Source organism: Anopheles darlingi, chromosome 2, assembly GCF_943734745.1.
Source record: "Anopheles darlingi chromosome 2, idAnoDarlMG_H_01, whole genome shotgun sequence".
Lineage (NCBI taxonomy): Eukaryota > Metazoa > Arthropoda > Insecta > Diptera > Culicidae > Anopheles > Anopheles darlingi.
In genome coordinates this window covers 35,978,925-36,005,900 of record NC_064874.1, presented here as the reverse complement: position 1 = coordinate 36,005,900, position 26,976 = coordinate 35,978,925, and the positions used below count along the sequence as shown (strand labels likewise).

General features: G+C 47.6%; 3 protein-coding genes across 5 annotated transcripts in view; 1 reads left to right on the top strand and 2 right to left on the bottom strand.

Moving 5' to 3' along the window:
• Window positions 1-622: 622 nt before the first annotated feature.
• LOC125959193 (uncharacterized) lies at window positions 623-2,156 on the bottom strand. Its single transcript, XM_049692003.1, has 4 exons — window positions 2,132-2,156; window positions 1,302-1,616; window positions 849-1,217; window positions 623-765 (listed from the first exon to the last, which is right to left on the bottom strand). The coding sequence occupies exons 1-4, from the start codon at window positions 2,154-2,156 to the stop codon at window positions 623-625; spliced, it is 852 nt and encodes a 283-aa protein (XP_049547960.1).
• Window positions 2,157-8,395: 6,239 nt separating this feature from the next.
• On the top strand, window positions 8,396-10,072 carry LOC125950307 (golgin subfamily A member 7). Its single transcript, XM_049678173.1, has 3 exons — window positions 8,396-8,639; window positions 8,722-8,874; window positions 8,941-10,072. The coding sequence occupies exons 1-3, from the start codon at window positions 8,496-8,498 to the stop codon at window positions 9,079-9,081; spliced, it is 438 nt and encodes a 145-aa protein (XP_049534130.1). The 5' UTR covers window positions 8,396-8,495; the 3' UTR covers window positions 9,082-10,072.
• A 164-nt stretch (window positions 10,073-10,236) lies between these two features.
• The window catches only part of LOC125950264 (cGMP-specific 3',5'-cyclic phosphodiesterase), a 48,399-nt gene continuing 31,659 nt past the window's right edge, over window positions 10,237-26,976 (bottom strand). For all 3 annotated transcript variants that reach the window (XM_049678093.1, XM_049678094.1, XM_049678095.1), the window contains exons 7-14: window positions 26,462-26,854; window positions 26,140-26,383; window positions 23,225-23,316; window positions 21,867-22,190; window positions 16,640-16,793; window positions 16,357-16,516; window positions 13,515-13,735; window positions 10,237-13,416 (exon numbers count right to left, since the gene is read on the bottom strand). In XM_049678093.1, coding sequence (XP_049534050.1) covers window positions 12,881-13,416; window positions 13,515-13,735; window positions 16,357-16,516; window positions 16,640-16,793; window positions 21,867-22,190; window positions 23,225-23,316; window positions 26,140-26,383; window positions 26,462-26,854 — 2,124 coding nt within the window. In that variant the 3' untranslated portion in view covers window positions 10,237-12,880. The remainder of the gene's footprint in view (window positions 13,417-13,514; window positions 13,736-16,356; window positions 16,517-16,639; window positions 16,794-21,866; window positions 22,191-23,224; window positions 23,317-26,139; window positions 26,384-26,461; window positions 26,855-26,976) is intronic.

Here is a 26,976-nt window from a genome sequence, read left to right as displayed (position 1 = left end):
TAAATACATAAATATCCTCGCAACTAATTAACTGTTTTCCGGGTCGCGGGCGTCACGTCGCGGGCCACCGACGATAGCAGAAGGGCCCCCCACCGTCTGGTCCTTTAAACCTCGAATAGCGGGGGAGCGTTGAGTTGAAGGAATGTCTCGAGTTTTTAGTGGTCCACTTCTGAGCAAACTCTTCGACCTCATTTGGGTATTGAAACGCAAACGCACGGGAAAGGAACGGGTAGAGGGTGGCAGGTTAAGGAAGTGCGGAATGTCGTGACAGTGAAAAATGGTGCCCCTCGACACTAGCCGGCAGTCGGCATCGGCACATTGTGACCGCGTTCCGCGTTGTAGGCGATGGCGGAAATCATTTAGAGAAAAGTGAGTCGCGAGCGCGTTTCGCGGGATCAGGTTTGGGGTTGAGGTTGAGTTATAGTCTCAAGATGGCTGCCATCCACGATTCGAAGACAATCTCGAAGACAGAAACGAAGTTAAACACTAGCTAGGGGGCTGGGGCTTTTCTAGGAGCTGGACAGCAAAAGAGATGGATGGAGCGTTTGCCGAAGCTTGGCATTAACGAGGTTTCCTTGAGGTTCCGACACCGCACTCGTCCCTCGTGCTCGTCCCTTGCCGTCTAAAGCTGGATTTTATGATTATCGATGGCATCGAGGAAGCTGTAACCACTGTACGCCCGATTGCTGGCCCAATCCTTGCTGTACGCATTGTACGGAGAGGCCGAGTAGGACGGATAGCCACCGTAGGCCGCGTACGTCAGCTCTGGAAGAGAAGAGAAAAGAACAGGGCAAGGGACTTGTGAGCACTGACGACAGATCGACGATCGACTGCTGACGGAAACTTACCCGGACTCGACTCACTGCTGATGTGTGAGTGTGCATGGATGACGTGCGGTTGGATTTTGCAGATGTTGGTGTTGCGGAAGAAGTAGAACAGCAGCAGCCCACCACCAATCAGCAGCACCTGAATCAAACCGACACCGAGCAGTATCGGTTTGAGCAGCAGCTTCAGGTGAACGAGCTTCAGCATGACGGCCAGCGGCAGGATCAGGCTCCACTTGCGCTTCTTTTTGCCTCGTGCCTCAAAATCGTCATCGGCCAGGAAACGGGCACCACTGTCCGCACCCACACCGACCTGTACCCCGTGGCTGGCGATGAACGTGTTGAGTGACCGCTGCAGGAACTTGGCTCCCTTCACCAACTCGCTATCGTACGCTGGGATGTCGAAGGAAGAAGCGGTTAAGCGATTGGTTTTTTGGTTTGTTTTTGGGTTTTGCGGTCGACGTCAACCAGACTTACGGCTCATCTGGCGTGCCTCCGGGAACACATCGTCCTCCTTCGGTTCCGCTAACCGGACCAGCTTCAACCCGTTCGCACTCTCCACGCCACTGTTCTCGGCCGCCAACCAGTTCATCCGTCCGGTCGCAAATGACCAGAGGTAACGCGAGAAGCGATACTTGAAGCAGGACAGCAACCGTTTCGATTTGTAGCACTCGGACTGCGTGTTGAGCACGTAGTCGTCCAGTGGCTTGAGTGGACCACCCGGGCCCGGTGAGCCGGCCGTCGCCGCCGCCGCCGCCGGTCCAGGATCATCGGCCAGCGCACTCACACACACTAGGGCCGCCAGCAGCAGCAGCAGAGGCACCGGCACCACACCGACCTTCACACGATATCCTGGCGACATCCCTTTTGTTGGGGGTTTTCGCTGAGCCCGTTGCTGGTGTGTAAACGTTCGTCCTTGGTTGGTTTCCGTTTCCGTTTCCTGTTCGTCGAAGATCGATCAACGAACAACACACACTCTGGCGCCAGGATATGCACGACACACTGTTGATTGATGGACTGTGACTTGAGCTGAACCGGACGAATGCTTTTATACGAGAGTGCAGCAGCCGGTCTTTCCAGGTCGCATACACACACACACGCACACACGAAGGGCGCCGGCCAAGGGCGTTGATTAGATCGAGCACTCTCTCTATCTCTCTCCGTCTCTCTGTCTCTCGCACTGTCTCCACCTCTTGGCCGGCTAATCGTTGTCGGGGATGCTGCGATCCCGGACACATTATGCAGCACGCACTGCGCTGCATTTCACTATCGATCACTGCACGATCGATGTGAACTCATTATCTTACCGAGCTGCGGTGCGAGCGCGTTCATTCATCCGCTTTTCCCGAGGTGCGATGCTGCCGGTTGGCTGGGCGACGACGGCAACGACGACGACGACGACCATCATCAATGAACCGGCGCGCATCCAGGTGGCATCCGGTGGACACTTTCCCTTCAAACGCCAGACACCGTGGTCGTGTTTAACGCGTTGCCGGTGCTTATTTTTAGCCAACCGACCGGTGTGTTGGTAGTTGCCAAAGTGCCTTGGGAGTTAACTTAGCAATCCATGATCTGGAGTGTTCTGGTCACATTATTTAGGTAGTCTCTAGGTAGTAGATTCCATATCCAATGCTAACTCAATCGAATGCAATGTTGGTGATTCCAAAAGACGTAAGATTGCGATTTACGATCCCTCCATAAATTTACGATCCCTCCATAAATTATACGAATTCCAATGAAATTCGGTGAAAAATTATTTTAAATCAACAAACAAAGTCCCGCGTTATCCAAATGGCGCGTAATTTCTCTCGAATTCCATCCTCTAGTCCCGTAGTATGACTGATAAATCGAAGGATTGGATTCTGGTTACAGGAAAAACCACGCCGAAAGAATGAATAGTGTGCGTTAGTTTATTATCATCTTGTGCAAAACCTATCACTCCAGCCACTTCAAAGAATAACTTTCATGTTATTGTACTCCATGCTCGACACGGTGTGTGCCCATTTGCTGCCGCACTGGGCCACCGAATCACCGAAACACCGAAACACCGAAACACCGAAGCACATTCAGCTAGAACATTGCTCATCGAAATGATGAGTTAATTATTTACATAAGCGCGATCCGCCAAATTTATGGCCACATTTTATGGGCTGCGTTTACGAGGGAACCATCTTTCGCTCATTAACGAGTGCCGCTGCCGCTTCAATTCAATCCCCTGTTCGCCGCGCGCAACCCCCGGGCCGGCCCGTTCGTGGTTTGTGTTCTGGTTAGGATCGGTATCGTCGTTACAACCTCATGCGCGCCTCATGTGAGCGGATGTTATCCAGAAGCGCGTCCGCGTAGTGCGTTGACGGCGTTGAGTGGTTTTGCCAGCAATCATTAGCTAGCGATCGATCGATTGCGGCGACGACCTTGATCCGCCATTAAGTGGGTGAGGCAGAATGTTCTGCAGCCGTATCGGTTGCAACGGATGGGTGTAGGTCTCGAATACTCGCTATCGTTAACAGGCAAGTGGAAGTCGTGAAGCGACAGAAGGTTGGCGGCACTGGGGAAGATGCTAAACCACAAACAAGATCCTCATCAATGCACGATCGGTGAAAGTGGCCCCATGCTGGCCGGTTTACGGTGCCGCACGATTAGCTTTCGTCCTCGGGGTATGTAATCAACCTGCAACCTGCTGATAGCGCTGATACCGAGGCTTGACAGGCTGCAGTAATCAGCTGCAATGCGGCTGGGGTATGCCAGTGGTCCGTGGCCAGTGGTTCAATGATCGGAACTAATCAAACAGACGCGATGGTACGATAAAGAACGATTTAATTGAGTTTATCAAACATACTTTCCTCACTACAAACATTCTACTCCCGTATTGTGCTGTGCTGTGGTCAGTAATAGTGCACCAGCGATACCAAGAACAGAGCCAGCACTGTATATAAACACGGCGGTAACCAGTACGAAGCGATTTTGTTCGGAATGCTAATCACTGGCGACAGTGGTGATGGTGATAGGCGGTACACGCCCTACCGGGCATCACTGCCCGCATGCTGCGGTCACTGTCCCACTCACCAACTGATCTAGTTCGACCGGTAGCTCGCACACCGTCGCTCTGCCTACAATTATGCTCATCAGTGCAGCGTCAGAAGCGGTTTATGGCGAGGCATCGGTCGGTCGAGCCATCGTCCGCCATCGGGATCGGCATGGCACGCGGGAATAAGATGAGCAGCGAAACCGTCCATCGGTCACTGCAGGTCGCTGCAGTCGTTATCATTATTGGGCCAGCCGTCTGCGTGGCTGCGAGTGTGGCCGGCAGCATCGAAGGTGTTATTAGCATAGTATCACTTTTTAATGAGATTAATTTCAATTTATGTAAGTAAACTTACAGGCAGCACACGCACTTTGCTGCCCCGTGGGCTCCTAGTTCCATCGTTCGTTCGTCTTGTGTGTGTCTGTGTGTGTGCAAAAAGGATGATGGATCGATGTCTGTGTCGCTGCGGACTGACTGCGGGCTGGCTAATGGTCAGATGAAATGAAGAGCAAAATCAAGCCCAACCGGACGCGATAAGAGTAACTAATTGTATCCATCCAACGTAGATCAGCTAAGATAGACGCTGGGCTTGGTTATATTGTAAAAGCGGAAGTGGGGAGGAAAAGTGTACTTTTTACTTGGAATTTAGAAACCAGACAACATGGCGCTGCCGCAAAAAATACCAAATATTGTCGATGGGATATGTTTTCGTTTGGATCAAACCATAGGCACAGCATCCTTCATTGCAAACAGTGCTGTTAAACATCCGTTTCTGATTGTTAGCAGGAATGGCATTTTATGTCTTGCTGTTCACTGGAAAAATCAAGTAGCCATGCTGTGTAATCGACTAGAAGTATAGATAGTAAACTTTAGGCGAATCCTCGAATCGTGATCGTAGTGTACCGTTTTTCTTGTGCACTTCGGTGACACACTTTAAGAAAATTAAAAAAAAAACGAAAATACTCCGAAATCAACGCTACAAACGATTAAAGGCACGTGCGCACACCCGGTAATCAACTATTTCCAGGAACTACAACTCATCGATAATAGTGAAAGCGAAACTCCGAATCATCATTGTCCTTCGTTTCGTCAGAGCAGCTGCTCCATATGAAGAAAAGCTTGGCTAATTAAGATTTACGCACGACATCAGTCTTCAACACGCGCGGGCAACGATCCTTCAACCACCTCTCCTCCACTCCACTCTCCGGTAGAAAGGGTTCGGATGCCACATGTTCCATCGCGGTAACAACATCATCCGGTTGGTTTTAATCTCACTTGCAGGACGAACGGACAGACGGACGGATGGACCCTTTTTTGTCCTTATCTTCCTTCGCCAGCAGCGACATGGCTGTCTGCAACCCATGGAAGGATGAAAGATTGCTATAGAACTGCTCACTTAAAGGGGCACTAGCATGGTTTCGAAGCCACTTGAGTCCGCCAGCATACGTACTCATGCAATAATGCTTGTCAAAACAATTTCCCGCATGATCGACGATGGTAAAAATATCGATAAAGATAGAAACCGGGGGGCATTCTGAAAATGGCAGCGTGGTGGCGCACGTGACCCCTTAAAGCTCTTATCGAGAGTCCTCGATTTCCCCACCCCCTTTTTGCACGAGGATTACACGGTTTTCCATTACTGGCAATCGTTTTCCGATCAATGAGAAGGTGCGTAATGGATAGGAATTAACACCACTTGACACTGTTCCCGGAATGCCTAAGGTATTGGCGGGCCTGGAACTCGATAGCGCTCGAAGGTGGCATGGAAACTCGCCTCGAATGGTTTCAACAGACGCATTATTGTAACGGAGCTAGCGCGAAGCAAAGCCCAGCACATGATTAACTCCCGGGCGTGGATTTATTTATAACACTCATTGTTAATGTATGGTGCCACTCGATGGGTTACTTCCCATATTATCATGCATCATGGTGTTACATTCGTTTAGTACACGTTGCATGGCATTTTCATGAATGAAAATTGGATGAACTTGTTCAGACTATAAATGGATTTATTCTATAAATTTTGGCTATAAAAGGACGCATGAAAATATTCGTAGGGCTCCGAACAATTATTTGAAAGAGACAGTTCTCCTCGGTATCCGGAAAGAGAACGATCCAATTTTTGTGAATTCCAGTTTACAACAGCATGCAACAAACATAAAGGAAACCGAAAACAGTGTTATGCATTGTTGATTGACATGAAAAATGCAGGAAACAGTGCAAACTGAAGGCATTTCAATTCGTAAAATAGAGAGAAAAATGCATCACATACAGTTATTTTTTGGAGCGGGTTTCTACAATAAAACTTTGCCATTAACTTCAGCTGTTCAATTGACTGAAAAAGAAACTTGATCTGTGCACCTGTTGATAGCGAACTGGTTTTATTTGTCGGCAGACAGGCATCTTCTCTTGTAGCAATCACAATGTCAGGATATGCCTTATCACTAACGAAGGTCCTGCGAACATTTACATTTATTTCCCGTTGCGCTGTTTGTGGCATTTTGAAGAAATCTATTCTACAATAACGGCCGATTTAAACTGTTATACGATTTCGAACGAACGTAGGTCACTAGGTGCTGCCAGACAGAGCGTAAATTTACGCGTAAATTTACAAATTAATGCCAAAATGTTTACGCTTCGTGTGGCAGGGGTACGCAGCCCAAAATTTATGTTGTTAAGTATTTATGTGTTAAGCGAAACCGTTTTGGCATTAATTTTTTCGGTAAAAAACCAATACATACACCTCAACCGATTCGGTAGGCTAACCGATTCTAATTGCATACATTTAGGGGCCGAACATTTCAAAATTTGGCCGTTAAATAACCAGTGGAATGAACAAGAACCTTAAACATGAGATTAAATCAATTTATGGTGCGAAAAACTACCCAAATATTATCTTTCGACAGTGAAAATGTAATGGCATCTCCCTCCCCTCTTCCGTAATAGCACTATTTAACGTTTATAATGTATTTTTCAAAGATATTTAACTGAAAAGGTGTGTATGTTTTTGGGACAATTATTATGTCTAAATCATCTTTTATCTATCTGGAAAGGACGGGGGAAGGTACAAGCGATGTACTAGGTATGTACTCGCTCCCTCCCCCACCCGTCCTCCACTTTCCACATGTATTTCTGTGTACGGATCATTCTATCGATTATCTAACGGCCCAATTTTGAAATGGATAACCGCTAAAATTATTTGAATCGGTTGAGGTGTATGTTTTAGTTTTTTACCATTTTTTCGTTTGCGCTAGAGTTTTCGCCCCGTGTAGCCACGGCTTATCGAAATGTCAAAAGCCGTGGCCACACGGGGCGAAAACCCTAGCGCAAACGAAAAAATTAATGTCAAAACGGTTTCGCTTAACCCTTACACGCTGTCAAACTTTTATACGTCCGTGGACTTTTTCGCTGAACCCTTGACGCTATCGAACGCTTTATTTACGAAAATGTAGGTTCTTTTCGTATTGTTTTTGCATTTTTAATATAAATATAACAGCAACAGCAACAATATAGTTAAAAACTGCAAAATTTATTCGGAAATCAACTTCAGCGGCCAAAACACAGATGAAAACAATACGTTTGACATTTCGGCATAAATTTTCGGGGTTTTACGCCTGCCACACGAAGCGAAAACATTTTGGCATTAATGTGCAAATTTGCGCGCAAATTTTCGCCCCGTGTGGCCACGGCTATATTAAAAATGCAAAAACAATACAAAAAAGAACCTACATTTTCGTAAATAAAGTGTTTGAAAGCGTCAAGGGTTCAGCGAAAATGTCCGCGGACGTATAAACATTTGACAGCGTGTAAGGGTTAAACGAAACCGTTTTGGCATTAATTTTTTCGTTTACGCTAGAGTTTACGCCCCGTCTGGCACCGCCTTAAGAAGCTGCAAAACACAGGGTACGCAGCCGGCAAAAACCCGTAACTATAAACCAAGGTACTTTAAAAAGACAGGTAGCTTTATCCAGAACAAATCCTCGATCGTATTTTAGAAAAAACTTCAGAGTTTGACATTCACGGGATGGTGGGATGTTTACTTCGGGAACGCACTTTTCGGAGCTGTTTTCGCTTTTCTGTGGTATTACGACAGTTCAAATTCACGAAAAGTGGCACGAAAGTTAAAGTTTATGCAAATATTCTCCAAATTCTTCCTAGTGTTTCAATATGGTATCGGTCCGTAGGTCTTGCCACCCGGCCTAGAACAAGAGCTAGCTAGCGTTCCTGGACCGTGCTCACTCGCTGTAAAACACAACTCGGTCGCTCGATTGATCTTAAATAGAGAGATGAATCATTTAAACATTCGAAAAAGAGTGAAATCCTGATAAAACCACCAAACTTGCCCACATCTTCTTCTTCTTCTTCTTGAAACTCACGTGGTTTTGTTGATAAAAAGCGCCCTGCTATGAATGTCAAACAAATTGAAAATGGTGACCTGTCAAAGCGGTTAAGAAGCTACCTGTCTTTTTAAAGTACCTTGCTATAAACCCTTATAACTGACAGCAGACAGCATTTGCTTTCTGCTGTCAGTTATTGCTGTCCCGCTATCTCTTTAGGCAAATTGTTCAGGTTTTGTTTATCGCGAGTGTTTTTGGTAATTCACTGCTCCTGTGTTGCCTCTATTGTGCACCCCAGAGCGTTTCTTCACAATGGCCGGGAACGCTCGCATGTCGCAACCCGGTACGCCAGCCTCGACACAGCCAAGCTACATGAAAGTATTCATACAGAGGGACTACAGCGAAGGCACTTCCGTGAAGTTCCAGAATCGCTTCCCGCCGGAGCTGGAAAGTCGGGTAGGATAAAGGCATATTGTGGGTGGTGAAAGGCACGGGATATATTTGCTAATCCGTATGTCCCCTTTTCGTCCACCCGCAGATCGATAGACACACGTTCGAGAGCACCATGAACAAACTGAACGAATACTTTGCCGAGGCTGAGAAAGGTTCGTGCAGTACGTACTGCGAGGGTTGCATGGCATGCATCACAGCCTACTTGATCTACATCTGCTCGGAAACACACTACGAAAAGGTGAGTCCCAGGCTCCTACTACTCACTGTGTCACCGCTTACTTGATAAAGTTCTGTCGTTTTGCAGTGCCTCCGGAAGGTGTCCAAGTACATAGCGATGCAGAACGAGCGGGTGTACAATCCAAAAGGGCTTCAAATCACGGACCCCGTGTACCGTGGGCTGCGGGTTATAGAAATTTCCATACTCGACCGCCCCGGACGCACGTGACTGCCGCTGTCCCATTCAACGGAGGAGTTTTTCATGTAATCGAACCGAAGCCTATCCTCCGGCGAATTTGCAGCAACCATAACATCGCGGCAACCTGGCTACAGCTGCCACGGCAGAACTTCCAACTCGGCTACCGACATTAAGAGTGCACCTCTGTACGTGTGGACTGGAAACTGGACAACAACGATGACAACGACGGCAAGGATGAGCTTGATTCCGGTGCAGGGTGGACGGACGGTGCAGAGCCTCTGCAGGACGAATAGAACGTCATGTTGAATATATATATTTAGATTTATATATTTGAACCTACCAACTCTAGCTATAACTCGGTTAACGAACTCCGATCCTCGATCTATCCCTTCCACCACGTGTACGTTTTGAACTGTTTATAACTGCAGTGCTGTGCTGCACCCTCTACTGGCCAACGGAACACCACGGACACGGACACACCGGAATCAACTCGATTCCGTGTGTGGTGCGTTTGTCGTAGGGACACAGCACATTTGAGAGCAATCCACAACACAAGATATCACTTCGCGAATTCCATTAATTTTACGATATTACCCCAATCCAATAGTAGAGCCAGCCAGGGTTATTCTTATTAGTGTTAGAGCGGCCACGATGGGTCGCCCTTTACGGATGCCGCTCTCTCACACCGTTCATCGTTGTTCTTTGAACATTAGCCGTTGCATATTGTACGGGGAATGCATACACCGTGCATTCCTGTTTCTGGACGAACTAGTTTTTGTTTGTTTGTTTTTTTTTAATGTCAAAATGGGGTTTTTCGTTTTCAGCATTACTCGTTTAGCTAGGCTAGAACCCTCTGCAACCGTTCGGCAGCAGCAGCTGTCTGTCGGAACGGTAGGGAACGTTAGGGAACGTTAGGGAATGTGTTGAAGAAGGCTCCAGGTCACGATTGGCGAGTGGGGAACCGATTGTTTTGGGAAGTAATAAACGATGACGTCAAGATGGTTCTATATTTATCTGTAAATTTAACAGACTTTGCCATACGTTTTCTTCGTTGTCCCTCCGTTGAAAGAACCTAGCAGGACCTTCCAAAGATGAATTTAGAATTGATTTCCTCCGATCAAAGCGGTGAAGTAATCATTTCGGACATTTAAAAAAATCTGAGAGCCTAAATAAAGTAAAAGCAATTCTCATTGTTGAATATTTACTGGAATCTTTTGTTTTCCTTGCCCGTTCGGATGCTACAACGGATGCACAAAACCCAGAACCCACTCGGTCCTGCCATTCTTCAGCACACAACGTTTGATTCCGTTTCTAGAGGAAGGGCTCCGAACACGGTTGCAGTAATGGAAAATGAATCGTACAAATTGTTCTACCATCAAGGACACAAGTTTTGCTGCTAAACAGGTAGTGGAACGTGAAAAGTGTATGATTTGATTTTCGTATTTCCGTGCACACCTTCTGTTCTTTGAGAACATAGAGAACCACTAATCGAGCGCACTGACTACAGCGGTGGTAATAACGCCTTTCGGGGTGGTGTATTTTAGTTACAGATTACATTTTCTAATGCCTCCTCTCCGTGTTCCGTCACCGCGAGGTGGAATCATTTGAGACACCGAATCAGCAGGGACACATTGCCTAACGTGTAATCACAACAATTTTTTTTGCGGTTTCTCTCGGCTCTCGGCAGAGTGGTAGAGTGTTTCACTCGCCCACCATCACACCCCTAAGCCACAGTACCGCCATAGTTAGTAATAGTTATTAAGAGTTTAGTTGCTTACAGATTGCAGCTTGTTAGATTGCTAACCAGTCTTGGGTGAAAGCCGCGGAAGAAATTCTCAAGCAAATTCCCCGGTGCTGCTCTCAGCCGCATTATTCTCTTTGGCCACCACCATTCGCAACTAGGGACATCGTCTCACTAGCTCCGGATCCGGAGGAGTACACTCAACGGATCCTATCACCGAATAAGGATTGCCTGTCTGCAGTCAAAACCAACGAGGGAAAAGCATGCCTTGAATGCGGTGGCACGGAACACGGAAATGGAATGATAATCGCAGTGCTCTCTGGGAACATACCGTTTGTTCGCCATGAATTTGCGCAACGGGTCGGGCCATGCCCAACGATTGCTTCTTTACGTTCGTACAATTTTGCCGGAAAAGGGGGAAGTGTAAGAAATGCAAATAAGGAAGGAACACGATAGCGCTGGTAGTGCGTTAGTAGAGCTAAAGGACGGTAGCAACATTGCCTTTTGTGTGTTTTTCGATTCTATCTCCTTGTCTCTCGTTCTCTCAGACTGCCTCTCTTTAGCTTTTCAGCGTTTTTCGTTCAGCTTTTCACTTTCTAAGCCTAACAACAGCAACAACAACAACAACAAACTAAACCGGGAATGAGCTGTTCCACGACTTCACTGCCTCCTGTGGTGTACAAATCCTACCAATGGATTCATACTCCCTAATAGTATGCGTCTCAGACGGTACTTCTCCCGGGTGTCATGGCCTCAGTATCGTCTATAGTATCGATTTGATTTGCATTGTTCGATCTAGTACAGTTTACTTGGCGGGTGCTCTATTTTTGGAGCAATCCTTGCACTCCTCTTCCTTCTCCTCCTTTCTTAACTCGTTTATCTTTGATTCCGGTTTATGCTTTGGTTTCAGTAGGTTACAGCACTAACACCGATGCGCTCTCCTATCGGCTAACTATAGATATAATTACAACTAGAAAGAACCATTTAAACCTATCACTTGCGTTGGTAAAATCGACTCGTGTCGGGAAAACAACGCTGGCACCGGTCGTGGTACCCGGCTACCCGCGACGGACTGGCCGACCAAAAATGCGGCAACGACTACCACTACCCTCACTCTCGCTCTCGCTTGACCAATGACTAGCTGACAAAACCCCCTTCCTAACGGTCCTATTATCCTAACAACGAACTATTACACAAACACATTTCATGCACATACGGGTGAATACGAACCTCCTGCCTCTCAACACCTGGTTCCGGTCACGTTGCTTGGTATTTCAGTTCCAACTCTCTGGCGTTGATCTCTCCATTTTAATGGTGAAAAATGTGACCCCCAAAAAACCCCACCGACAGACGCCTGCGGTGGGGGTGCAGTACCACATGTGTTTGGTGATTTACTTTTCGTTTTGGGTTTCTGTTTTCTGTTTTTTGTTTTTTTGCTAAATTGACCATTGTACTCCCTTCCATTTGCCATTTTCTATCCACGCTCACTAGCGCTCCTACAATAATGCTCACACCATATATTGGTGCTTCCACTTTGACTAGGGGAACTAGATGTAACTATAGGGATACACAAACATACATGCACACACACACACACACACACACACACATACATACATACGCACACATACATCGGTACGGGTCCGTGAACAATAACAGCCTTTTGCAATCCATACTATCCCTATACTAACAGTCCCCCCGCGGCGAATTCTGGGACCGACACGGGGAGATTCTGGGACCGGATCGCGCATAAGAGAATCCATTGCACCGTACGACGTAGCTACGACGGTACCACTCGGTACGTACATTCCCATAAACACACACACACACACACACACACGCACACGGACCATCCAAGGACATCAACGAATGAGCTAAAGGCCCTTCTTGTCCTGGACATGTGATTAAATGGCCGGGAAGTGGGTCCGTTATCTCAGGATAACGCTTCAACCAACAGCGCGCGCGTGTGTGTGCTTGTTGCAGACAGTTGCTTGTTGTAGCAAGCACTCAGACTGAGTTCTCTTTGCCACTGGTCTCACCGGTACCGGCACCAGTTTCGGCATCCGTGGAATCGGCATAAAACTTGGGTCACAAGAGCATACAGAGCTTGGAGCGCTTTTTGATCGGTTTAGCCGGCATCCCGGCCGAATGCTTCGATGCCTCGGTCACACTATCACCGTACAGCTGACTCGGTGGTGGTAGTGCACTGGCCGGTGTGACCGGTACCGAATGGGACGGTTTCTGTTGCTGCAGCAACAGCAACTGCTGCTGTTGTTGTTGTTGCTGCTGCTGATCGGTTGCATCGAATGTGGTCGTTGGAGTGCCGGCCATCGTCTGCTCCAGACCGTACCCAGTCGAGGTGGACGTACTGTCGTCCCCTTTCGTGCTGCCCGGTTGCGAAGCGATAGACACGGGCCGTTCACCACCACCGGATGGTGGCGCATTGTGATGCACCGACTTCGAGAGCTTGTTCCGTACGGCTTTACCGAGGGCGCCCGTCTTCCGGAGACTGCTGAAGCGTGGCTTACGCTCGTGCACCGGTGTCGTTTCCGTCCGCTCGTCCGGATGCGCACAGTTCAGCGTGGTGACGGTGAACTCGATGTCGGCCAGTACCTCCTTGCCGGCTGCACCGAACGAAAACGGAAACAGAAAAGGGAACATGCAAATGCTAAGCAGATGATGCGCTGGCGAGATGTATTCAGAGGGCCATCGGGCCACTTACCGGCAAACTCCTCGACCGGTTTATCGATCGTATCGTGATCGATCCAGGTCAGTCCCATCTCCACCTTCTCCGCCAGATCCTGCCAGTGCTGCCGGTTGTCCATCGTGCCCTCGTACAGTGGGCTGATCCAGGGGAAGGCCTCCGTCAGCACCTTGTACAGCGGCAGGCAGATGACGTCAATGAATCCGACCTGCATCTTGGGCAGCTCATCCTTACGCTCCCTGCAGAAGAAGAAGAAGCCGAAGCCGAAGTCGAAGTCGAAGTCGAGAGATGGTTAGTAGAAGCCGGAGAAAAATCACATAAAGCCCCGGGCCACAAACACAAACACAAACAAGCCTCGAACCCTCTTGAGGCGGTCATGGTGATGGATTTTATGACCGTTCCCTTGCACACTCCTGGCCGGCCCTCCTCCTTACTGTGGGAAGGTCATGCACCATTGGCACCACACGGGACGCGAAGGAGAGAAGTAAGAAGAAGAAGAACGGTGCCGAAACTCGTGACCTTCTTCACGATCCGATCCGGCCGGAGCCGGTTGTTCGTGGCCACGCGTTCCGCCGGCGGGGTGCGTTCGGCATTATCGTAATAATGACCATTAATGTCCACTGCGGACAATCTTGGCGTCGTGCCGCGCGCTCTATCGGGCCGCTATCGCTGACGCCACGCCGGCATGCGACGATGCCGGCAGCACCGAAGGATAAATTATCTTCCGGCGACAGCGCCACAGTTAATTAAAGTTATGTGCCCGCCGGGCGCGATATCGACAGGCGCGATTGGAACTATCTTGAGGGTTCAGGGGGCGGGGCACGGAGAGGTCCCAAGTTGTTTGAAGGAATCGTCAATATTTTACGTGCCCCCCCCGGCCATGTTTGAGTCGCGAATCCCCCGAGGGAACTACGTTACTGAAAGATGCTGATCAGTGATGGTGGTCGCCATCACCGAATGGTACGTGCTGGCCACAAAGGAGGTGCGGAAGGAGGCCGACGGGAGGTAGGGATGGTCCGGTGCGTGAGCGGAAAATAATTTGGTTACCCACTGGTGCAGGAGAAGGAGGAGGAGGAGGATGAACCTAATCAATGGACACTGATCCCCACAACGACGACGAGGACGACGACGAGGACGATGGCCGTACGGGTCCGAAATCGGATAAGCCCCGGGGATCTGCACCGGACGGACGTGATGCTCGTTAGCTGACTAATTTCATCAACCGTCGGCGGGTGAAGTACATTGTTTCGTTTAATTTCGTTTCGTTTCGTTTTGTTCGTCTGTGGTTTTAGAATCGAGCATTGTGAAGTGGTCAATCTATGGATTAGGAATGTTGGTTTTTAAAGACCATCTCCACGACCGGCTAGATAAGAAACACAGGTTCTAATCTACCGAGCAGTAGACTCAAGACCGATGCCGATGGGTCTCGTAAGTAACGTGAACAAACGATAGACATTGTTCGTCGACAACGAAATTACTTTCGTAATCCTGAGATTAAAGTGTAATCTTCTTCTTGTGTAAGCTGAGCAAAAAAGAAAAACCTTCGGGGGATTTCAATTGATTCGATACCGTGAAGTGCTTCCAGTGCACGCCAAATCAAAATGTTGATCTATCAAGAAGATCTGAATTAGAATTCCTCGACAAGCCTAAGGTGAATTTAGTGGAATCAAAGCAATGCTATTGTTGGCCGACTGGGGCTTGTCAAGATTATAAGAATCCGGTGGTGATTTCTTCTTTCTAGCGTCCGCAGTATCTGATTTTTGGTCAAGAAATTGGAGAAATTATAGATAACTGACAGTTTGTCTGTTTCGAAAATTGAATGTAGCAGCTCGATCAATTTCGTTATCTAAAGTATTGATAATCGTAGCAAAATTGTGATGATTATACCAATTTTTAAACGTTTTATTATCATATGTAGCTGATAAAATGGGATCACTTTCAACACCGATTCTAGAACCGTAAGTGACAGTCCCAACTAAAAAACAAATGCATTTGCCGGATTTTTAAAGATCCCGTACAATTCCAGGCTAGTCTCTTTCTCTCTAGAGACAAATTGTTGATAAGATACGACTACGTCTACGTTTAGGATTGCATCTACACCTCCTACGATTGTGGGGAGTAATGGACGCCGGCTGTGCGGAGCCGGCATCGTCCGGATGTCGGTTCCAGTGAAACGTTAATTAATATGAGCAATCTTTATGGGATTCCGGTAAATCCAAGCATCCGGAGTCTTTCAACTAACCTGCTGTGGCACTGAAAACACGGTCAACATCGCAGGCATCATCATCGCCGTCCAATCAGGATACACTATGCGCCACCAACGAGTACCCGTGGGTGTCGCTCATTACCAGAAAGACCTTCCTTCTCTCTCCTCTCTCTATTCCGTTCTCGGAATTTCAACTCCCGTCCGAGCGGCAATCATCTCGCCGAGCCAATAGTCGGCGAACGTCGGCACAGTTTTCCCTTCCCTTCGAGGGCACTAGACAGAGGACAGAGCGAGCGAATGCAAGAATGTCTCCGGGAAATGGTGTAATTGGCCACATTATTTAATGTACCGTACATTGTCAACTAGCGAGCTAGCGACGGGCCAAAGGGGAAGAAGGTCCTGGTGTGGTGCGGAGCGGAACGGAGCGGAGAAAAGCAATTTACGAGGGTGACCTTCCACACTCCACATAGTCCCGCACGCAACACATCATGGCGTCATCGTCCAGTCGTCGTCGTCGTCGTCGAAGTCAAGCTTAGGTCGCATCAGACAAGTCAAGTGGCCGGCTCCTCCCAGGGACCCAGGGAAGGAGAGTGAAAGGGAGAGGATGGTCTGATCCGTTCCGAAAGTGAAATCGTAATCAAATAAACAAATTACCGATCCATCATCGCAACGGGTTGCTGATTCAGCTGCAGTTTCTCCAGGTCGCCCTGATCGAAGAACTCGTCCGCCACTAATTTGGCCACCCGGTGCTGTACCTCCCACGGTTTCGCAATCGCACTCACGTCACAGGCCGTCATCATCATACCGCAGAGCACTGGAAGAGAACGGCATGGAGCCCGGTTTTTGTGGCGGGGGGCAGAGAATCGACATTCAGATAAGAAATCAGTTTTTGTGTTTTGTGTTTTTTTTGTTCGTGCTGGCCGGATCCGGAGCTTACCTTCCTTCTTCTCCTCGCTCTGCCAATCGAACTCGCCGTTTTCAATCAGCTCGAGGAACTGGTTCCGCTTTTTGAAGTACATCGCCAGATCGGTCGACAGGATGGCCGTTTCCACGACCTTCATCACCATGCGGAAGTCTTCCGGTGAAAGGGCCTAGAGGAAAAGGTGTGAAGGAAAACAGAGAGAGAACGAGAGAGAGAGTTAATATGATGTATCGTCCGATAGGAAACATGATCTTCGCTTTACTTTATCGCTTTAACGCCCTTTTTTTTTTACTACTGTGGAGCGATGCGTACATTATGGTACCGCGATTAACGCACCATTGTCAGCGCACCGATTACTCAACAGCAGATAAAGTAGGGAGAGCGAGGCGTGAAGCTCGCGACCTTGGCTCGAGGCCTCGGGTATGGCCGGCAATTTGCGTGGCGGTTGAATAATTAAATGTTCAGCCACCCGTTAATGGGTTATCGGTTCCGGTGTGTTGCAGAGTGGAGATTGCAGTACAATGTAAAGGCAGTGATGGTACACGCAACCATATCATCCTAGTGGCCTATGGGACATTTTCAAACGGAGGGAAGCGATGAAAGCGATGGCGAAGAAAATGAAAAGTGTAATCCAGTTTTATGTGACAGCAGGAAGCGTCCATGCAAAAGCGTTTGGGCCACTGAACAAAGGGGACCCACCGATCACCGCACGGAGATCCTTTCCTTCGGTGTTCGGAGTTCCACTGTGTGACTATTTTACTCTTCGCCCCTCTGTTCGCTCCCCCGGGGGAAGGACGATGGTGAAGGAAATAAATTTGTTTTATTAATACTGCGGCCTGCGGTTGTACGCCCTGCCCTGGTGACATCCCTGGCAAACGGTTCACTCACCAGGATCACCAGGGCTCCAAATAGGGGGCAAGCCTGTGCCGGGGCGGGAAATAATCTACATGTTTTATTGATTGTAAAAAAAAACAACAACAAGGAAAAGTGCTGAAATTCATGTACATGTTTCGCCTCAACTTGCCGCGGAGTCTTGCAGAGTAGGCTACGCTATCCGTGTTTATGTTTAGTAGACTTTTTTTTGTTTTTGGTTTCGGCGGAAAACAAGTGAGGTGAACTGGAATGGAACTTGATATTCCAGTTTTATTTTGCCCTTCAATTATTCCGCTGTCACAGAGCATCGATCATTGTTGACACAGCGAGAAGTGCCCAGCGTTTGAGGTTTATTATTTGGCATCTATTTTCCTTTTGCCTTGACAAAAGCAATTCTCTTTCTTTCTTCTTTTACTTTTGTTGGAATAGAAAAACGAGCGAACGAACGAACGAACGAGCGTTTGCAGTAAATGTGTTTGGTCAGATAAAGTATGTAATTTGCATAAAAAGTGTAGTAAAAATGCTAGTGCTCCCTGCTCATCGCTTCATGTCACAATGGATTTGAGTACATGGAATTCAGCTTTCCCTCATGAAACTGGCTATGAAACTATGCTGAACGTGGTCTGCGGTCATTTTGGTTCGCTAGACATTAATTGTAGAATTCTGGCCACCGAAGCGTTATGGTCAGTGAACCAAGTGGTTGATGCGCTGCTGCTGGTTCGTAGAATCATAACAAATACAGTTTGATATTTTTGCCTTTTTGGCAGGTCTTGTTATGATAATGTGCTCATTATGCATGGTGTTCGGTTGTTTGCTTCTAAAACTTTTTCTTCTAGACTAGGTTTTGGGCAAAAATCGTGTATATTAAAAAAAAACTCTGATTCGCAGGCATCAAACTGTTTCAGCAGGATTTCGTTATAGCATTGCATTTACTGCTTGAATACTGATTGAGCTCCATCGATTTTGCAATTTAATTTAATAGTTTCATTGCGTCTTTACAGCGTATCCTTTGCGCTGTGAATAATTCGCGTTGGTTGTGGTGAATATGGTTCAAAAGGCTGTATACTGATATTGCATTTCAAATTCTTATAATAAATTCACTTCATTTATCTGCATTCACACTTATTTGGTACAGAAGCAGTTGCTTTTTTGGCATTCAAGCAGAATTTCAAAAATTGATCCTTCTTTCAATGTCCTTCAGTGTTTCACGTAAAGTCGTTATAATAAGACAACTGTTTGTAAAATGTTGTCGTTTGAAAATTGTCTGCTGGTCATTTTCTAGAAATTCTGAAAGCTCTTTTCGTGATCGTCAAACCGTGTTGACAATTCTCCATCATCAGTACTTTTAACTGACCAGTTCGTTGTTGATTATGCAAAACAAAAATTACCAATTTTACCGTTTTCACAACAAGAGCATGTTCACCTCAAACATGCATTACTACATGACAACTGTCGGAAACTTCTTTCTTCACATTGAAGTAATGGAAAAGTACATCACGCAAAAACAATCAAGGAAAACGACAGGGATTCCTCATTTACAGATGAATAACAAAATATGTTGTGAACAGTATCCGACAAACGCATATCAAAATATGGAAAAGAAAATATATGAAAAAAAGAAAAGTGGTTCCTAGAGATTTATTCTATCTACCACAAAACAGAGCGAATTATTTCCAACTCTTAAAAGAAGCGAGCAAACTGTGTAGGTGTAAGCATCGTTATTTCATATAAGCAATATTCTAGCGGCTTTTTCCACCTCCCACCTCCATCCGACGTATTACTTTAAACAGCAACAATAGCGAGATCGTATTACTACCGCTCGAAGCACTCATTGGAGCAAGTGTTTGGCTATCAACATCGAAACGTTTCCGAACGACACTGCCACGATGGAAACAAGCTTCATGCTTCACTCAAAAACACGCCAAAGCAAAATGGTCACTGCAGAAGGATGCGTATGCGGTGAGTGTGGTAACTGGGACCCTCATGTTACGGCATTGGCCACCAGGCACGACCGGTGGCGCACAATATTGTGAAACCATCCACCCGTTTGGCCCATAAGCCTTCTAGTCACGCAAACAGAAATCATCGACGCATGGCCGAATGGCAATGGCGCTCTGGCGGATGCTGATGCCGGTGGCAGTTGCCAACACCACCCAAAAGCACCCAGTGGGCGGAAGGTAAAGGATGGAGGAGGAGACTTTTCCCATCGGCGCAAAAGCATGTCACAGAACGTGCCAAAGTCGCTGCGAATCATTTGCAGAAAATTTCCACTCCATCGCAGAGCCGAGCGAGAGAAAGAGAGAGTCAGAGAGAGAGCCACGAGTGATGGAGCAGCAATTTCTTTACAATGCATGCCACGGCCGGCAACAAGGGAAGGGACATTCTCCAGAGAGTCTGGGCCCCCCGAAGCGCTTGCCGCAACCGCCATTCCCGAACGGTGGCAAGGATGCGTCTGTAAAACAAACCGCTTACGCGCCACTTATTTTTATCGCCCCCAAACCAGCCACCACCCCTTTCGTGTGTCAGACGGGAGGATAGTAAAGGGGTGGGAGGGGAAGAGAAATGTGAACCGTTCCGGGGGCTACTGTGTGCCTGTCAAACATGGAATTAAATTCCGTCAATGGCGAGCGCTTCCGCTTTCCACCTTTTGTTGGTCGCACACACGTTGATGGTCCTGAACTGTAGGATCCGGACCGTAGTAGGCGTCCATCGCTTTTACAGAACAAATGAAGAGAAGCCGGAGCCGGAGAGAAAGAGAGAGAGAGAGGTGAAGCGCCCTCTATCGTGCGGTTCGAAAGGATTCTGTGAACCGAAAGGAAGCAACGGGACTGCCATACTGCTCGAACCAAACAACATCCCCGTGGCTCGTGGCTCGTAGCTCGTAGTGCGTGTTGCGTGGACATACAAACACGCAAACAGCACTGCAGCATCATCCCTCTCCGGTCAGGATTCCACCAAGTCCGGCCGCTCCGGAAGCGTCTAACAAAAATGGATCACATTCGCTGACCGGTTGCTGTCCACGGGGGGACCCAGCATTCAAACGGAAAACAACGCCGGTTGATAGACGAATGTAAAACGGTTCGATTCGTTGTCCGGACCCAGCGAAGATCTTCGCCTTCGCGCGGCGGGCCTTCCGGACACGCATTATATCGATTATGCCGAGTTGATTGGTACTTTGTTTCGGTTCCTCTTCTGGAGGACGACTCCGGGGAACCTTTTTTTTTTGGTTTCTCTTTGTTTTGCTTTGTCGCGTCTCCTCTGCCATGGTCGGTTAAGACCAATGGCACCACGATGTTCTTCACCATATTGGGTGATTTGTGCGGGACGGAACGGAGTGAAATTGAATGCTATAAATTATGCCCCCTCCTGGTGGTTGTTGTTTTGCTGTTTCGATGTTTCGATGGCGCGAAAGGAAAACGGAAAGGTGCAGATTGAAAGCGTGGCCCTTTTGCATTCCGTTCATTTCTGCTCCATTTCGAGAGGAAAATCCTGGAATCAAATTGGTTGCCCGGTAATTGAATGGAATTTCGTTATGAATTCGCTTTCGCTTGACGTGCCGCGGCCGCGGGGTTGACCTTCAATCATTGCTGAAAGGACGACCACGACGACGACGGCCAAGACGAGGATTCTTTGTTTTGTTTTCCTTTCGCTCAATATTGACAGTGTCGATAAGCAGATTGAGTCGAAAACTGGATGCATAAAGGATGAAGATGGTACTGAAACTTGAAGTCGAACAATGCACTTACGAGTGAGTCGATCCAGTCGAGGGAGATTATGATCGAGCATTAAACTTTAAAGATGGACGACATCGAACGAACGAGAAGGAGGAAAGGAACATAAAACTAAAACGAGACTGAAGCACGAGTCAGCTGCTGGGCAAACTTCTGCGTCCAAGACTAAGGAACATCCTGGCAAGTGGAGCTCGAAATCATGACACGAAACCGAAACTGCTCGAAATGGACCTGATGCAGTTAAAAGTTTTCCTTCTAAAAGGCTCGTTTCCTAAATTATCAAACGCAAACAACGCCATCACAGAGCATCACAGTGTACACAACAGGAGGTCGTTTCCGTGCACTACGGAAGCGCATAGGTCAGGCCATTTTTTTTTCTCTCTCATCAGAATCGTCAGCACTCTCGACCCGTTGACACCTAGCAGACGGACAGGCATGTTTGCCTGACCGTACATCAAACACGGACAGGACAGAAATCCGTATCGTCCGTCCGTCCAATCGATTGAACAAATACGAGCTACCGTGTTTACTCAGTACAACCCACCCCGTCATGTCCTTCGCCCTCGCAGAGCAGCAGGGTGTTTGCCGTAAAGGTCGGCGAAGGTATGCTTCGGATGCCACCCCCCGGTACTACTCACCTGGAAAATGTTATTTCCCTCCGAATTCAGTATCATCACGCACTGGTCAAAGTGATGGTGCTCCATGGTACTGGTCGTGTAGAGGATCGCCAGTGGGCTGTCCGTTTTCGATTGGAACGCATTGTTGGTGCCCCGGTGGTCGAGATCGTGACACAGGCAGGCGACCAGCAGTCCCAGTATCTCCAGATCCGTCATGAAGCGCTCCATCTTGCCGGTTTTCATCATGGCGAACATCGTCTGGGCAACGTTGAGCGCGTGGCGCCAATTGTGGTACTTGACCGGTCGATAGTTCTTCCGGACGCTCAGTATCCACCGGCACAGGACCTGCAGCAAAAAAAAAAAAATGGAAAAATGTAACTAGAAACACGCATTCTGTGTAGACAGCCAAGCTCTGGATTCTTTGCATCGCGGTGATGCTATCACTGATTCCAACTGGATCATCCTACAAATCAGATTAAACTTCGACGAAAAAACGGCTTCGTTCTTTAGGGATTTTTGGTTACAAAACCTTCGATCTATTTTTGCGATCTGAATTTAATAAGTTTTCAAGAATATTAGGAAACAGTTTGGTGGAAATGGAATCAAAAAAGCGAAGGCATCAATCTCGTTTTTGACGCGGGTTCGAATTCGTGATTCAGTACGACTTTAATAATAAAATTGGATAAGTTTTTCGAAGAATCTTTGTAAAACTATTTTTAAGAAGTGTTTTTTCCCATTTTGGTGTATTTGAACACGATTTTGATTTTATTTGAAACACAGCTGTTCAAAACAAAGAATCAATATATTTTATATAAATTCGACCAAAGTGCCTCGTAAATGATGTACTGCTTAACAGTTCAAATGTTCAAAAAAATTAGTTCAATAGTTTTTTTTGTATGCTACGATGCATACCAATTCTGCAAAAGGTGGTTTTGGGCAGACAGTTTAAACCATTTTCCAAAATTTAAGCCATTTTCTATCATAATGGCTGAATCTTTGTCAGTGTTCCTACGAATCCTTGAAGCCTACTAGGTAAAATAATAAAAAATAAAAACAGATTTGCAAAAAAAAATAGGGCCGCAGCATGCCATGGTAAACTAATAAAATCTTTTGCTGGACTGCATATGCTCCCTTTGCTTCTTAGATATGGCTGATAAGCTTTTCAGCGAACGCTGAGGCGACATATTGCTGCAAGCTCAATAAGCACAGTGCGTTGGCGCGGGTCAGCTAAATTTACGCCAATTGAACTCCAACTCGCTTCCTGCCAACACGTAATCATGACACTCGATGTAAATCCAGTTCGGAAACCGTAACCGTAGGGGGACGAATCTAGATCGGAATGAAAACTCAATAAGAGAGGGGAAAAAATGGCCACTTACATCGTACGGAATGTGGAACTGTTGAACCAGATTGCATTGTAGAAACATCCGTACCGCGGCCCGGCATGTATCATCGTCGTCGAGGTCGAAGTCTGTGGGTGGAAAGATGGTGCAAAGAAGATGCAAAGAAAAGGTTGCGTGATTTATCGTATCTCGTATCGGGAGCTGGTCAACCATTGAGCTTGTGCCGGAGCAGCAGCTGTGGGTCGAGAGTTTAGAAAAGCTGGCAATAACAAGATGGTTGGTTATGTGGGCTGTGGCCCGTTCGAGTGGGACTATTGTGGATTATGAAACATCCACGGACCGGGGGAAAGGGGGCGTGATTGCGGAAAAATATTGATTTTTTAACCTTGTTTATGTGCTAGAAGTTTCCGCGGACCAGATGAAACCAGGCGGAAAAAGTGCCTTTAAGTGGTGAAAGAAATCAAAGTTTTGGGGTAAGGAAGGAGATAATTTGTTCGTAATGTATGATGTAAGTACTAACGATAAATTTAACCATAAGAAGAGCAGAGGAACTAAAACCAATATGCAATTTGGTTCGAATGCCCACCTTCCATCAATCAATATAGTCAGCTTAATCCATCAATCAATATATCAGCTTAAATTATCAAATGCCAACCTAGTGATTAACGTACAGATTAATTGCATTCAAGCTTAAAGCAATTGCCGATCGAACATTGATTATCATGCCAGATGTCTATTGCTTCAATTTCCGGTTAAAGTATAATCCTCTCAAAACCTCATTTGAAATAAAAGAACTTGATCTAGTTTGCGGCTCAATTGTTCAAAACAAAGCCAACTTCTCGGAATCTGAGAGATTCGTACGTGTTCTGGTACGAGTGAATTCTCCAAAGGAATCGATTCAATCAGTAAGTGAATCATCTTGAAAAAGGTTCTGATTGTAAAAAACAAAAAAAGAAATTTAGTAACCTTTAGGTAACAGCAACGTCAAATATACGTCACATCGCAACATCACAAACGGTTTTCCACAACTGAATGTCGCCGGTCAATCTTTTCTGGCTATTCTAAGTCAACCTTTCCTCGTAGTCTCTACCAAACGAAGCGAAGCGTGGCGCGTGAATCAACTTCTCAGCGAATCAAATATGAAATCATCCACAGTAATCCCTCCTCCTCTTTCTCCGCATCGCACCAGTTAACAGTAACAGGTCCCAAAGGATCCGTAAAATGATAAATCATTTGCCCCGGCCAGAAGAACCGAAACAAAGCGCCACGTGAGGTGCGAGCGCCGCGAGAATCCGGAATCCTAAGATTGCGCTGCGAGCAGCGATATCAAACACAAACAAAATATAACAAGGACACGGTCACACACACACACACACACACACACGAACACCGGTGCTAGCTACAGTTGCCCTTTCTTCTGTTGCGTCCCTGACTCTCGATGCAGTTACTTCCAGCCAGCCAGCCCAGAGGTAATGCGTCCCGAAGGCGGCATTCCACGCATGCCACGGTTTCCCGTCCCCGGCACGTTGTACCACGGCAGCAACAGAAGGCCCCGTACCACAGTTCAAACACATCTTTCGTAAAGGAAGCGTGAAGCAAAAAAAAACACGCAGAGCGTGAGGAGCTCATGAAAAATTCAGCACCACCCAGCACTTGATGAATGTGTGATCGTGATTAAATTCTCTCCATACCAACACCAATGCCGACACCACCGACAGGAGTCGGAGGTTCCAGTGGCCGGCAATTCAATAGCGAAGCGACGGAGTACCACGTTGAAATCGTTTGCCGGTTTGCCCTCTGCCGAAAGTGTCGTGTCGCCTTCCACTCCACGAACCGCCGTTTGGCCAGCAACGGTCCCTCGGTGACCTCGGTGTCTTGAGGTTGAGACCGATCCAAGCCACGCCAGCACGCATGCACGCACCCTTGACCGATGGTCACCGGCGAGGGCACTGGCCAATCTATCGGTGGGAACATTAATTTTCTCACCCTCCCCCTGAGTGCCAGGACGAACCCTAACTCCGACCGACCGTCCATCCGGAGCACGACCAAGTGGCTTTACTTTCAAGACGTTCCGCGCGTTGGCAGCGAGTTCGCGGAAGAAGGACTTGGATTTGTTCTCGTTCTCTCTTTCTTTCTCTCTTTCTCTCTCTCTCTCTCTGTTTATTGCCACTGTGCCCTACGGTGCCCATTAATTATGCTGATCGCGTGAAAAACGATCCGACCGGCGGGACAATTGGCTCTGGTTCTGTGTGTGTGTGTGTGATGATGCCACGGAAGGGGTTCGAGGCATCTCTACACATCTCTTCCCGCATCCAATTAGCGGTGGCTTGCGCGGGATCACTAAGCCGTTCGACACATTCGACGAAAAATCCATTAGTAGCGAGTGCGCTTGACCTCCACCGACCGACCGACCAGCGGATCAATCAATAGTAAGAGCAGTCTTCCTCCCTTGTTGTCGTTGTTGTTGTTAGGCTCAAGGCTCAGGCTCAGGTCCCGTGAATGAATCCACTGGACCTGATTGCTGATTTGCCACCAATTGTAAGCTGATAGCCAGCAGCAGCAGCAGCAACAACAACGACGGAAAGGGAATCAAATCGTCCGAAACGGTTCCGCAAACCGCAACAAACGGGGTAAACGGAGCGAAGGTATTGGTTTCACCCTTTTCGCCAGCCCCTCATCCCATCGCTAACAATCGTATTAAATATTAATTTACATCATTATGTGCGCCCTGTTATTGTGCTACTCTTCTTCTTCTTCTTCTTCTGGTGGACTCAACTCCACGATTCCAGCAAGAGGCCTATCCCGGGAACCCCAATTTCCCTCTAATTGGACCCACGGCCGCACGGCCGGTGGAGAGCAAAGAGCGAAGTGCAAAAGGAGATCGTTTGCAATCAATCAGCGCGCGGAAGAGGACACACTCCATAGGGGAAGGGAACAGCGCTCACACTTACCGATGAACTTGAAGCTGTACAGCTTGTACTCTTCGGCCGTCTGTATCGTATCGTTGACCAGCTTGAGCGTCTGGTCCTGGCTGGCGGTCGCATGGTACGACAAACACTCGAGCGCCACCTTCTGCTTCGCCATCAGCTTGCAGGCGCTCTCGTACATCTGCGTGTTGTGGATGCCGAGCCCGCAAAAGATGGCGAACGCCTCGAAGATGGAGATATCACAGTTGGTAAATTGTAGATTGTTTTGCTGTTTTTTGGACGAGAACGGGAAACAGGAATGGAGTCAAAACGGGTCGCGGCAATAGTTCTTCTGCGTCCTCCTTACCTTATTAATTAATTGAGCGACACCGATGACCGTCTTCTGGCCGTTGATGATCGGCATGCAGAGGATCGAGCGGACGCTGTGCGTTTCGTCGAAGGTCGAGGATGCGGTCATGGTGGCCACCGTACCGTCGGCCGGATTCGAACCGCTAGCAGCAGCAGTAGCAGCCGTTGACTGCACCACGACCGTCTGCGGCTGGTAACCGATGTCCTTCTCCTTCAGCCAGTCGGCCACATCGCTTATGTTGAGCGTTTCGCCGGTTGCCGCCACATACTCGGCAATCTGGGCCAACATCGAGCTGTTCAGGTCGCTCTCCGAGGGTCGCAGAATGTTGGCCGCCGACTGGTGGCTACCGCCGAGCTCGAAAATCATCGTAAACCGGGCCGAGATGGAGCTCTTGCAGGGAAGAAAGAAGAAAGAATGGTATGAAAGGCGTTCCAATAAGGCGTTCGATCGAGCTTTTCGCTTCTCTGTTGCGATTTTCATCCTTTTTTTGGGTTTTTGCTGTTTCCTGTTTT

Coding starts and splice junctions, on each gene's coding strand:
- LOC125959193 (XM_049692003.1), bottom strand. CDS start 2,156: ATGAACGCGCTCGCACCGCAGCTCG. Junction 1,617..2,131: donor CGCGCTCGCACCGCAGCTCG/GTAAGATAATGA, acceptor TGGCGGCCCTAG/TGTGTGTGAGTGCGCTGGCC. Junction 1,218..1,301: donor GGAGGCACGCCAGATGAGCC/GTAAGTCTGGTT, acceptor TCGACATCCCAG/CGTACGATAGCGAGTTGGTG.
- LOC125950307 (XM_049678173.1), top strand. CDS start 8,496: ATGGCCGGGAACGCTCGCATGTCGCAACCCGGTACGCCAGCCTCGACA. Junction 8,640..8,721: donor CGCCGGAGCTGGAAAGTCGG/GTAGGATAAAGG, acceptor GTCCACCCGCAG/ATCGATAGACACACGTTCGA. Junction 8,875..8,940: donor CGGAAACACACTACGAAAAG/GTGAGTCCCAGG, acceptor GTCGTTTTGCAG/TGCCTCCGGAAGGTGTCCAA.